Consider the following 11,970-nt stretch of genomic DNA (forward strand, 5'->3'; position numbering starts at 1 on the left):
TATTTTGCACATTTCTTCTGACCTGTTGTTAACACTTCAGATTTAAAATTTGGGGGTGGGGGAATGAAATGTAGACTGAGATTTTCTACACCACTAGGGGCATTTAGACCGCACAATTTCCCCTTGAAATTAATGGGAACTCTGTCTCTACATTTCCTAGGCAGCTTGCAAAATCTCAGCCTTAATGAACTATTCCCTTTGTCTTCTATTCAGGTTTTGCACTTTACCCAACTCTGACAGACTGTCAGGGTTCCCAGTGCTGCGGTGAGATGCTTAAATAAAAAGGGGGTTTCAGAGATGCACCATTTTCTCATAATTTGGTTTATAAAACAATTTTTTTAAACAAAATCCTAAAGCTTGGGCCTAGCAGAGACAGTGTCCTCTGCAGCCTTTGGAGAATCTCTACCCAAATTGCAGTTAATATGTTAATTTTGTATCCTCCATCAGGAACCGAACTTTACTGAAGGAGGAAGACCCTGCTGTTCTTATATCAGAAGTGTTAAGAAGAAAATTTGCTCTAAAGGATGAAGATGTAACCATGAAAGAAAACTGACATTACACTTCCATTTAAATCTGTAAGCAAGTGTATTGTGCTCCTAAGATTTTTCTTCACAGTAGCTGCCTTCCTCAGGATAAAACTTTTTTGCCTCTTTACTAATTAGAAATGATTTCTGCACTGGAAACTTATTCAAGAAAGAAACTATGGATTTGCAGTGTTTTCCACGTCTCTAAATATATAAAAACTTTTTAAGAAAAAGGAAATTGTTTTCCACATATATTTTGAAGCATTGCTGGTAACAGATTCTTCTGCAGAGTGATGCTAAATGAAGTTATCTTCCTATCTGTGTTTTCCCCAAGGTGACTTTAACTTGAATCATTAATTTGACTCATGATGGTCTTGTTGCAATATGACTAGCTACTAATTTATAATATAAATGGACATAAAGCATCTAATTCTTTCTTCGTTCAGGGAAAGTCTGGTGCAAAGCTATCAATGAAACTAAATTGCTTCTTCCTTCTAGACTGTCAGTTTTTAGGAAGTTCTTACTGTAGCGAGGGTGGTTTAAGAGCTTACATTATTTTCTCAAAAAAGGATTCCATTCCCTAAAGTTTCTTCCAATTACTTTCCCATCCCAAATGGGATAGGAGACATTAAAGGGAATGATCAGTCCATTTAACCAAGCTCAATTTGCTAGACTGGTGAGTGACTTTCAAATAATTTGTAATATTTGAAAGATCAAAATATCCCGAATCACATTACATGACACTTATATCCTGCCCTAAGGTAACTTGTCAAGAATTCCATGTGTTTCATTAAAATGATCTTTTTATTCAATTAACTTTAACTGGACGAAATCCTTACTGAATTTTAATAATGTGACTTAAAGTTTATCTACTGAATCATCAAAGCTAGGAGTTGAGTCCTGTAGGAAACCATGTGGGGAAAAGGAGAGAGTTAAATCAAAGTCCCTGGTTGAAGTGTCATTCTGCGCTAATATGTCTCTCAGCTGTCTTCAAGGTAGATGATGATTCTTTTATATAAATGGATCCCTATACTTAGTTCTCCAATGATATTTGCAGGTTTCCTCAATAGTCAACAGCTGTGCTGGGTTTTTTTGGAGGACTGGTTCTGTCTGTCTGCTTGTACTGGTATCTGAAACGTTGCTTGTAGCAGAGTATTGGTGTTTTGGGCTGTTTCTGCTGCAGCAGAGGGCATGAATCACCATGCTGCATGTTGCCTCAACTTGACATCTGTCTGTCAGCAATCACTGGGTCCTGTGGCTCCCTCCTCCTAGTCTCTCCTGTGTTGCTTTCTTGTGAAGTCACTCTACTGTCCTTGCAACTCAGCAGAGAATTGAAAATTCAATGCATGCCTGTTTAAAATATTGGGTGTCAGGAATGGGGTGAGTGAGCAGCTCCCACACCATAATTCCCACAATATTTGTGCTGCAGGAAACTATACATGACATTGTCATTCTGCCTGAAACACACCACACACAGTTGGTATCTAACCCCATTAGTTCCTACTTATCACCACTTCTGTAGGATGGGAGAGTATAACTGGGCGGCCTGGGTGGCACATATTTTAGTCCTTGGTGTGGAATAATATTCCAAAGGTCCATTGCACAATTCTACACACACACACACACGCAATCCTTTGCTGAGTCAATAGGGAAGATTAGCCATGTTTTCCCAAGAATGCATCTGTATCTACACAGCTGTGGCCATACTGTATTGTCAGAGGAAAACATGGGAGCCTAGTCCCACATAAAAGGGACAATATGGGGTCAGCTAATGCAAATGATTGCACTTTTGTGTGATCTTCCTGCCCTATACTATCATGCTGCTTCTGAATGGGGTGAATTGGCCTCTCTCTCCCCAAACAGATGCAAATGTACCTAAGCCAGATTCTTCCCTACACTGGTGGTGTGACCAGTGTGGGGAAAACCTCACTTCAAGTCCAGATTTGCTCCTGCAGCCAGTAACTGGCTTAGAGAGGGAGGAAGCTTGCTCTGTTAGAAGCCCCTGGTGGTAGGGCCAGCAAGAAAAGTCACACTGTGACTTTCTTGCTGTCCCTCCTTACTGTGGCAGTTGTGGGGCCCTGCAGATTGTGAAGCCAGATCTGGCGATAGTGGTAATGTCAAGGTTTCTATTTTAAAATAAGTAAACCTGCCACTGCACTCTTGCTTTATTTAAGCACGCTGGTGGCAGTCACAATTAGTACTGAACGTCTAGGATCCCTCCCTGTACACAGCTACAAACTTTGGCTTGCAAGGTCTAAAATGCCTGTTATGTACATCTCTTCCTTCTCCACACCAGCTGCCTTGGGTGGGGATGGTACAACTACAGTTTCTGATGATGATCTTTGATTTTTCTATTGAGCAAAGTAGCTTAATCCTACTAATTTAATGAAGGGACATGTATAGCTGACAACTGTGCCCCTTAAGAAGCATTATAGCGTGCATACTCCCTTTAAGTCAAAATATTGTTCTGTTGCTATAGTAACAATTACCATACAGCAGACCATGGGGTCCATCTAGTCAAGTAACCAGTACCACATACTTCATAGGAAGTTGCTTGCCACTTCGATCCAGTGCTCATAACACTAGTCAATTAGGGGTTGTTCTGTCTGCTGACACAAGAGGCTCTGTGTCCTTTACAAACTTGTTTTTAAATATTCTCAGGGCTGTTCTTAGCTATATACATGTCCAGTCCATTTTTGACTCTTTTAGTGACATCCTCTACCAGTGAATTCCACAAGCTAACTGTGTTATGATTAAACACTTGACTGGGCAGCTGAACCTAAATTTGGGGGGCAGATAATCCACCTGTAGATGTGTTGTGAGACACTAGACTACATAGTGTGGATCCTCAGGCTTGTGGACTCTGACTTCTGAGACATACTGCAATATTCAAATCTTACAAGATGAGTGGCAATGTTTTAAATCAATGGCAAGATGTCTCTTTTCCCTTGAATAAGTAACAGGTCCTTATTCTTCAAATGTGGGATTGAAGTACCCTTCATGCTTCCTTTTATATAGCACCACCACTAACCAGAGCCTTGCCAAACATGCAAATAGATGGTGTCACACAGATACAATGTTTGACAACGTGGTTCCTATGTTCATATGAGCAGGGCACGGGTAGGAGCAGATGTGGAAACTTGATTACAACCCATCTTGCTATAAAATTATCACTTTATTTGCACATGTATAATCTCTTTTTAATCAACAACAATTCTGCATGCAGCATAAATAGCCTGTGTGTGTGGGTCTATACCACTCGTAGCCAAAGGCCATATATGCAAGGTGTACGCTTACACAGTCCTTGTATCTTAAAGAAAGTGATGCACTGTGGAGGCTCCAGAGGAATTTTCACATACATTAAAAAATGTCAATTTTTCAGCAGCCCATTGTATTCAGAAAAAAATTACTACTGAATCAATGTTTGATAATTCTATTTCCTTCTGAATCCTCTGTGAATAGCAAATCATAGCATGACTCAGGCTCACATAAATTAATGGCTGTAGTAGCTAAAGGAGTCCTGTCCAATACCCCTGAAGAATAAACTTTAAAGCAATCCACAGAGGGTGGGCTAGGCACCCTCTGGACAAAATTGGTTTTGTCCTGTAAATACTTTTTCTGCAAAGGAGATCTGACATTCTCATAGAAGCACTGGTGAGAAATGACTCTGTATCCCTCTGAATCCTGGGTAAACAACTGTGTGGTAGGACTACTTTTACTGTCCCCCTGCTCTCCTGCTGAACCAGCCATATTGTGAGAATTTCTTGTCCAAAAGTCAGCAAAATTTTGACTACTGTCTCTCAAAAGCTCTGTTTTAGCTTTTTGCCCCTGGGAGAGAGGACAATTGGTCTGCTGGCCTTCGTTACCCTTGGGAACAGGACTTATATTCTCAACCTCTGAGAAATCCATGAAAGAAATTCCACGAGGGGGCAGGTTTTTGCATCTCCTCCTACCTTGCTTCATCAGGTGTTTAGGTTTGAGACCCACTCTAGTTATCCCCCTCTTGGAGCACAAATGAGCCTCTTTCTCACCTACCCAATAACTCTCGCTCTTGCTTGAAATTATCCCATTTGCTACAGAAACACTTCCAGTGAATGAGTCAGCTGAATTCCTGTGAGCCAGAACCCTATTGCCCTCTGAATCCTGGGTGAAGTTTATGGAGACAGAGTCTTCTGTCTCACCAGCGGAGGTCCTTGCAATGGCTGTGCGCTCACTCCTGCCGTTAGCCTGTGCTTGTGGGAAGTTATAGTTCACCAGGGGAATGCTCAAGCCTTGTGTGTTTTGTACAAGCAGCTGGCTACACTCCTGAATGTTGTCCTCCTGAGGGCTCAAGGTTGGTGCCTGGACTTCCTCTAACTTAGCAGCTCCCGAGTTCTTCATAGAGGAGGCAGCCAAGAAATCAGAGCCTTTTCCTAGGTGTGTTTTATTTGACATAAGAGGATATGGCTTTAAGTTTTCTTCATCATCCTTTTCACCTGGAAAAAACAATGTATTTGAATAAGACAACACAGCTGATATGCAAGCTTTTCAAACTCAAGATGAGCGACCACACAATTATGCCTCTCCCATAACTCTACACTGTGCCCCACCCCTCCTTTAACTAATTTGGACATGACCAGACTCTCCCCTGTTTCACAACATCCTAATAGCTCTACCTCCTTGTAGAAATTAGTGAAATATGTGAAGCAAGAGGACAGTCAAGCAAGTTCTGCCTCTCATGAGGGAGAAGTGAAGTGACATCTGAGCAGTTCCAAGCTCCCCTTGGTGCTCTGTCTCTTCCTCAGGCCTCCCTCCCACGAAGAGTCAAATTCCAACTTGAGTAAAGCCATTCCACCTACCTTAAGTTCCCCTTACACTTTCAACAGGATGTGCCATTTAACAGTTATGTAATGCCTCTGCTTTCCACACCTAAAGTGGCTGCAGTGATTTTGAGGATACTGTATATTTGTGAAGTGCTTTACCAATGAATAGTGCAATAGAAATTAAGATTTAATAAATCTTCCTCTGATACAAAGTGGTGTGATTGATTAACTACTAGAAGATGCTCCACTTTTCTAAATTAGTGATGCACAAGGAATGTGGAAAACTGAACTGTAAAATTTTCCAGACACCTCATCATCTCTTTGAAGGGAGGAAAGAAACAACAGAATAAGTCTTCTGCTTTTGAAACCATTTGAAATAGTGTAATTTCTAAATCCTACCTCAAGATTCTAGCTTTTTCTCAATTTCAGAATAAAGAGTTAATATTTACACAGCAATAGAAAACTTTGTAGAAATTACTGCAGGGAAGTCTCTAAATCTTGCCATCGGAATCTATACTGAATGAAAGGATAGTGGCCTTCATGCAGTAAATCCACAGGGAGCAGGAAACAGCACAAAGCATAAGCAGAGGCTGAATGGCACTACTACAAGCCTGGCCCACTAGAGACAAATAAAAATCAGACTCACTCAGAGTAGTGTGTGCATGTGTTTAAACAAATATCATGCAAGATTACTAGGCTCAGCTCCCCACAGGCCATTGTTGCGCTCGCTCCAACAGCCAGAGCACACAAATGTAAAAAGCACTTTTCATCATAAACTGAGCCATGGCTTAGCTCGCAGTCAGCGTTTCTGAGCTGAAATACCATGTTAGATAAAATTCAACGACACTAGATGGACCCAGTTGACTAAACCAATTAGAGATGTGTCCATAGTAGGAGTACACTCCTTCCCCTACCATTTCCTCTCAGCTTCAAGACTTCAGGGTTGACATGCTACCCTTCCCAATAAAGGTCCTGATCCTGTAGCCCTTCCATAGCACAATGCTCCTGTTTAAATCAATGGGAGTGTTGCACAAACAGTGAATTGTAGCATCAGTTCCAAATTTATAAAAACACATGGGATGAATTTGGCACCTAATTCTTTTAGGTTAATCCCAGCCTTTAACATTAGTGGGGAATACAATCTGTCAAACGTGGGAATGGATCTGAATGGTCTTTGTTCACTTTGGGTCAGATTTACCCATCCCATGCTATTTAGCCTCTAATCTACTTTAGGCTACCTGACAGAAGCAATGCTGGAAAGGGTCCAGACTCCTAACTGCACACCAGTAAAGGCATTCTCTGTCTCTGCCCGTGCAAAATGCCTTAAAATGAGACTAGGTGGTTTTTCTGTCCTGTCAGGAAAATATATATATATATATGTGTATGCACAGAGATTTGGTCAATCTTTCGAGCGTACTCAGAGGAGGAAGACTCCCCAGCCAGCAAGCCATAATTTTTAGCCAGGTTCTGTGAATATTAACCTGATCCTGAATAAGTAACATATAATGTAGCATGATATAATGTTTCACTGTAACTTCGCCATATTAAAAAGTTGTGTGTGGGGGCGTGTGTGAGCGCACAAAAATTGTTCTACAGTACCTGTTGGTTGAATGCTGAAGAACGAAGAGATGGTAGTTTGCCTGGTGTATGGCTGAGAAAGTCTTGTCTGAGTAAAATTAACTGAAATGTGACTATTACAGTTCCTCTCAAGAAGTGGATTTGGCGTGTTTGAAGTTGGCTTGGATACAAGAGTCTGGGTGGGGAGAGAAGTGCTAGAGTGAATTTAACTTGTTAACAGTGACATAACTCCCCTCTCCTTGTTATTCCCTTTATCTCCTTTCGTCTACAGTTGTACCACACTGCTTGAACCACCCTCTTCCCCAATAAGCCACATTTCCTACCTCTTCACCTTTTTTCCTTGCTTCTTTGCACTGCTAGTCTCTATTAGGATACTCCCCTCTGCCACATCTGAGACAATTCAGTGATGGCTCATTTTAAAAAAAGGAGAGGTAAAAATACTCTAAGCTGCTTCTTCTGCCAATCTCTTGTTCCCATGCTATATCATCCCCGCATGTGAGCCCTCTAACTTGGATTGTAAACTCCTGAGGGCAGAGAACATTGTGTACTAGGTTTGTAAAGAGCTGTACAAAGCTATGACATCACAAACAGTACAGATTTATTACCTGTATTTTGCTCTTCTTTAACTTTGCAGTGTCCAGCCAGATGCCACAAGTCTCGAACTGTTCCGCAGTGCTTCTTTTTCTTACACATTTCATGGCTGATCCTTTTTCTGTATACAAATAATGAGGGACCTGCTGCAGCGTGAAATAAGAAGGCAGGTTAGAGCATCATTAGCAGTGTTCTTGTATATACTCTGTGCGAGGACAGGAACAATTTCCAGTGCAGTAGTGGGAGAGTGGGCAACAGCGATACGAAACTGACTCACTGTGAGACCTTGGGCAAGTTATTTCATCCTTTGCACCCCATTTAGCAAGGGATAATTTGGTAACTGATTGGAAAGCCCTTTGAGATCTACTGTATAAGTGCCAAATAATTATTTTGATGATGTGCTTTGTAACTGGCTGCTCCTAAAAACTTTTGCTGCTTCTCTTTCACACAGTTCTTAGCACAGCTGGATTTATAATTGCTGGAAACACTTGAGGCTATGGCTTCACTGCAGAATTAATAGGAGTTATCTACACTGGAGTTCGCCTAGCTTCAGTGAGACCTGCCACATGGTGGGTATGTATATATTGCAATAACTGAGATGTACCCAAGCTAGCTTTCATCTAGCTAGCTCAAGTCCCAGAGCAGCAAAACCATGGCAGCACTAGCTGTACGAACTTGCCCAGAAACCTGGGTAGTTACTTTCGGAGGGGGGAGGGAGCCCTAGTCCACACTGAAGCTTATACTGCGTTTGCTTCACTGTTCCAGGACCCAAACTACCTAGCCCAGGTATGTCTGCTCAAGCTGCAATCACACACCATGGCTGCAACCTGAACATATCCTGTAAAGTAGCTCAGAAGCTGCATGTCTATACTGGTGCTGCATGCACTGTTGTGTTTTAAACAGGGCCATGGTGAATGGTCAATAGCTGATCTGCAGGGAGGAGATGAGACAAGGGCCTATGGCCCAGGGCAGTGCGAGAGAAAGGGGCATAGGAAGGCCAGTAAGGCTCCATCAGCAGCTTTTTAATGACCTGAAAATCAAAAAGGAATCCTACAAAAAGTGGAAACATGGACAAATTGCCACGGTGGCGTGCAAAAAAACAGCACAAGCATGTAGGGACAAAATCAGAAAGGCTCAGGCATGAAAGGAGTTACACATGCCAGGGGACATAAAACCCAGTAAGAAGAGATTCTTTAAACATATTAGGAGAAAGATGAAGGAAAGCATAGGTCCTCAACTTGGTGGGAAAGGAGAGCAAATAACTGATGACATCAAGAAGGCTGAGGTATTTAATGCCTATTTTGCTTCAGTCTTCACTGGAAAGGTTAAGGGTGAGCAGATACTCAACACAATATTAATAACAAGGGGGAAGGAACATAAGCCAAAATAGGGAAAGAACCGGTTAAAGAATATTTATATAAAGTTATATGTATTCAAGTTGACAAGGCCTGCTGAAATTCATCCTTTGGTTCTTAATAAACTAGATGAAGCAATCTGAGAACCATTAGCAATTATCTTGAGAACTCATGGAGGATAGTTAAGGTCCTAGAAGACTGAAGAAGGGCAAACATAGTACCTTATCTTTAAAAAGGGGAACAAAGAGGACCCAGGGAATTATAGTCCAGTCAGCCTAACTGGAATACCTGGAAAGGTGCTAGAACAAATTATTGAACAATCAATCTGTAAGTACCTAGAGGATAACAGTTATAAAGACTGCCAGCATGACTTTGTCAGGTTTACTAGCCTAGTGGATGGGGGGAGGGAGCTGTAGAGGGGATATATCTTGATTTTAGTAAGGTTTTTGACACAATTTCACATGACATTTTGATAAGCAAACTAGGGAAATGCCATCTATATGTAATTATTATAAGGTGGGTGCACAACTGGTTGAAAGACCACATGCAGCATGGTTTTCCATGGTTCACTGTCAAACTGGGAGGACATATCTCGTGGGATCCCTAAGGGGTCAGTCCTGGGTCTAATAATATTCAAGATTTTCATTAACAACTTAGAAAATGAACTGGAGAGCATGCTTATAAATTCTGGAGATGACATCAAGCTGGGAGATGTTGCAAGCACTTTGGCAGACAGGATTAGAATTCAAAAGGACCTTAAATTGGAGAAGTGATTGAATTCTACAAGACGAAATTCAATAGAGATAAGTGCAATGTATTTTATGTAGAAAGGAAAAATTCAAATAAAAGACCAGGGTGGTAGTACTGCTGAAAAGGATCTGGAGGTTACATGGAAGATATGGGCGGTAACTGTCCCACTCTATTCAGCACTGGGGAGGCCACAGCTGGAGTATTGGATCCATTTCTGGGCACCGCACCATAGGAAAGATGGGGACAAACTGAAGCAAGTCCAGAGGAGCTCAACAAACATGATAAAACGTTTAGAAACCTGACCTATGAAGAAAGGTTAACATAACCTGGGCACACCTAGTCTGGAGACTGAGGGGGGACGGGATAGCAACCATCACATATGTGAGGGGCCGTGAAAAAGAGACCGATTGTTCTCAGCAGCCTGTGAAGGCAGGACAAGGAGTAATGGGCTTGATGGGCAGCAAGGGAGATCTAGGTGAGCTGGTAGGAAACCTTTTGAACTCCCGGGACAGATGCTAAGGGAGGTGGGGGGGCGCTCCCCATCACTCCAGATGTTCAAGAACAGGCTGGATAAGCCCCTTGCGTGCTCCCCCCGCCCACTGCTGCTTGCTCCCAGCCCTTCCTGAGCCCCCTTGCTCTGAGCCCCCAGCTCTCCATCCGCTCCTCATCCCAGCCTCGCAACCCACCTCACCCCAACCCTTCCTGAGCCCCCCACCCCCTTGCTCCCAGCCCCTCCTGAGCCCCCCGCCCCCTCGCTCCCAGCCCTTCCTGAGCCCCCCCCTGCTCTGAGCCCCCCCATCCCCTTGCTCCCAGCCCCTCCTGAGCCCCCCCCGCTCTGAGCCCCCCGCCCCCTCGCTCCCAGCCCCTCCTGAGCCCCCCCCTGCTCTGAGCCCCCCGCCCCCAGCCCCTCCTGAGCCCCCCCCGCTCTGAGCCCCCCCATCCCCTCGCTCCCAGCCCCTCCTGAGCCCCCCCCCCGCTCTGAGCCCCCCGCCCCCAGCCCCTCCTGAGCCCCCCCCGCTCTGAGCCCCCCGCCCCCAGCCCCTCCTGAGCCCCCTCGCTCCCAGCCCCCCGCCCATGGCTCCTCCCGGCCTCCGGGGGGCTCTGAACGGCGGCGAGCTCCCCCACAAACGCCCCGCACCGGCCCTCACCGGGCTAGCGGCGGCCAACGACCTCTCCCGCCGAGCAGCTTCCCTTCCCGCCCGGTCCCCACGCCCGGCACGGGGCGGGCTGGCCGGGAGAGGGGCCAATCACAGCGGCCGGCTAGGCCCCGCCCCTGCCCCGCGCGGCCGCAGCGAGGGGCGGGGTTAGACTCGGCTCTCCGCGCGCGCGCCCGGCGCCCCGGTCCCTAATTGGGCGCTGCGGAGCGAGGCGTCCCAGGGACCCGCCCCCGCGTGGCAGAACTATGAGAAGTCAGCGATCTCACAAAGGGGGCGGGGTGCAGCTCAGGCCGCATGTGTTTATCCAGCGCCTAGCAGCCGGGGGGGGGGGGGGGGGAGCAGGGGCTGGGCCATGCTTAGGGGATCCGTGCCCCCCCCACACTATGCACAGTAAATAATTCTGTGATGAGGGAGGAGGAGGGTGGAATTTAGGCAGAATGGGTGTGTTTGTACAGCACCGAGCACAAAGGGGTCCTGTGCACACCCACACGATGAGCAGTCAATAAATACGGGGCAGGGCGGCTCTCGGGGCAGCTGTACCTCGCGGTACCAGGTCCCGCCCCCCTGGGAGCAGTCAGAAGGAGAAGGGGCGGCGGCCAGGAAGCAGCTGCGGCGCTGCGATAAGCTCCCAGAGGGATCGGTCAGGACCACTGTGGGTGGGGAGGCAGGACGGAGCAAGGCGTAGCCAGGAGCGGGGAGCACCGAGGCTCTAGCATGGTAGTGCACAGGCCCCCCAAACGGCCTGCCACCATCCTAGGTGCTGTACAAAGACACCCATTCTGCCTGAGTTCCACTCTGCTTCCCCCTCCCCCCTCATCATAGAATTATTTACTATGCATAGCGTGGGGGTGCTCAGGCCCCCTAAGCATAGCCCAGCCCTGCCTTGAAATCATCATGCCACTGGGGGCGGTGGAAGGTCTACACCACACACTAGGTTTGCATCTGCTTTTACTGACTCCATTTAACAAAGGTTAAGTTCACCCCACAGCAGAGGGTGATGAAGCCCCCACATTTTACTTGTTAAAGCTTTCGGAAAGGCAGATGGTCATGCACATGCTCTCTGCCTCAGGGTGAATTTCTCTTCCGCACAATGGGCTAGCTATGGGACAAATGGCTCCTATTTATTGTTATAAACGGGCAACAGACAAAGCCAAGCCCAACATTGCATAAAGATGGGAGGCAGGGAGGGAGGGATTTCTCAATTGCTTTGCAG

At 45.5% G+C, this 11,970-nt stretch overlaps 2 protein-coding genes across 13 annotated transcripts in view; one reads left to right on the forward strand and one right to left on the reverse strand.

Moving 5' to 3' along the window:
• MTFR1L (mitochondrial fission regulator 1 like) overlaps nt 1–7,410 on the forward strand; it is a 27,703-nt gene extending 20,293 nt beyond the window's left edge. For 3 of the 11 annotated variants that reach the window (XM_073317953.1, XM_073317951.1, XM_073317952.1), the window contains exon 7: nt 448–6,145. In XM_073317953.1, coding sequence (XP_073174054.1) covers nt 448–553 — 106 coding nt within the window. In that variant the 3' untranslated portion in view covers nt 554–6,145. Of the gene's footprint in view, nt 1–447 lie in introns of all 11 variants that reach the window. The other 8 variants (XM_073317948.1, XM_073317949.1, XM_073317950.1 and 5 more) reach the window with 5 other exon arrangements.
• Nucleotides 2,835–10,882, reverse strand: AUNIP (aurora kinase A and ninein interacting protein). 2 transcript variants are annotated; one of them, XM_073317946.1, is made up of 4 exons: nt 10,749–10,882; nt 7,510–7,638; nt 6,926–7,079; nt 2,835–4,999 (listed from the first exon to the last, which is right to left on the reverse strand). In XM_073317946.1, exons 2-4 carry the CDS (start codon nt 7,600–7,602, stop codon nt 3,942–3,944), a joined length of 1,305 nt encoding a protein of 434 aa, XP_073174047.1. In that variant the 5' UTR covers nt 7,603–7,638; nt 10,749–10,882; the 3' UTR covers nt 2,835–3,941. The 2 variants fall into 2 exon arrangements, with proteins under 2 accessions (XP_073174047.1, XP_073174046.1); XM_073317945.1 differs by having other exon boundaries at nt 7,510–7,641.
• Between the last annotated feature and the right edge of the window lie 1,088 nt (nt 10,883–11,970).

Source organism: Lepidochelys kempii, chromosome 19, assembly GCF_965140265.1.
Source record: "Lepidochelys kempii isolate rLepKem1 chromosome 19, rLepKem1.hap2, whole genome shotgun sequence".
NCBI lineage: Eukaryota > Metazoa > Chordata > Testudines > Cheloniidae > Lepidochelys > Lepidochelys kempii.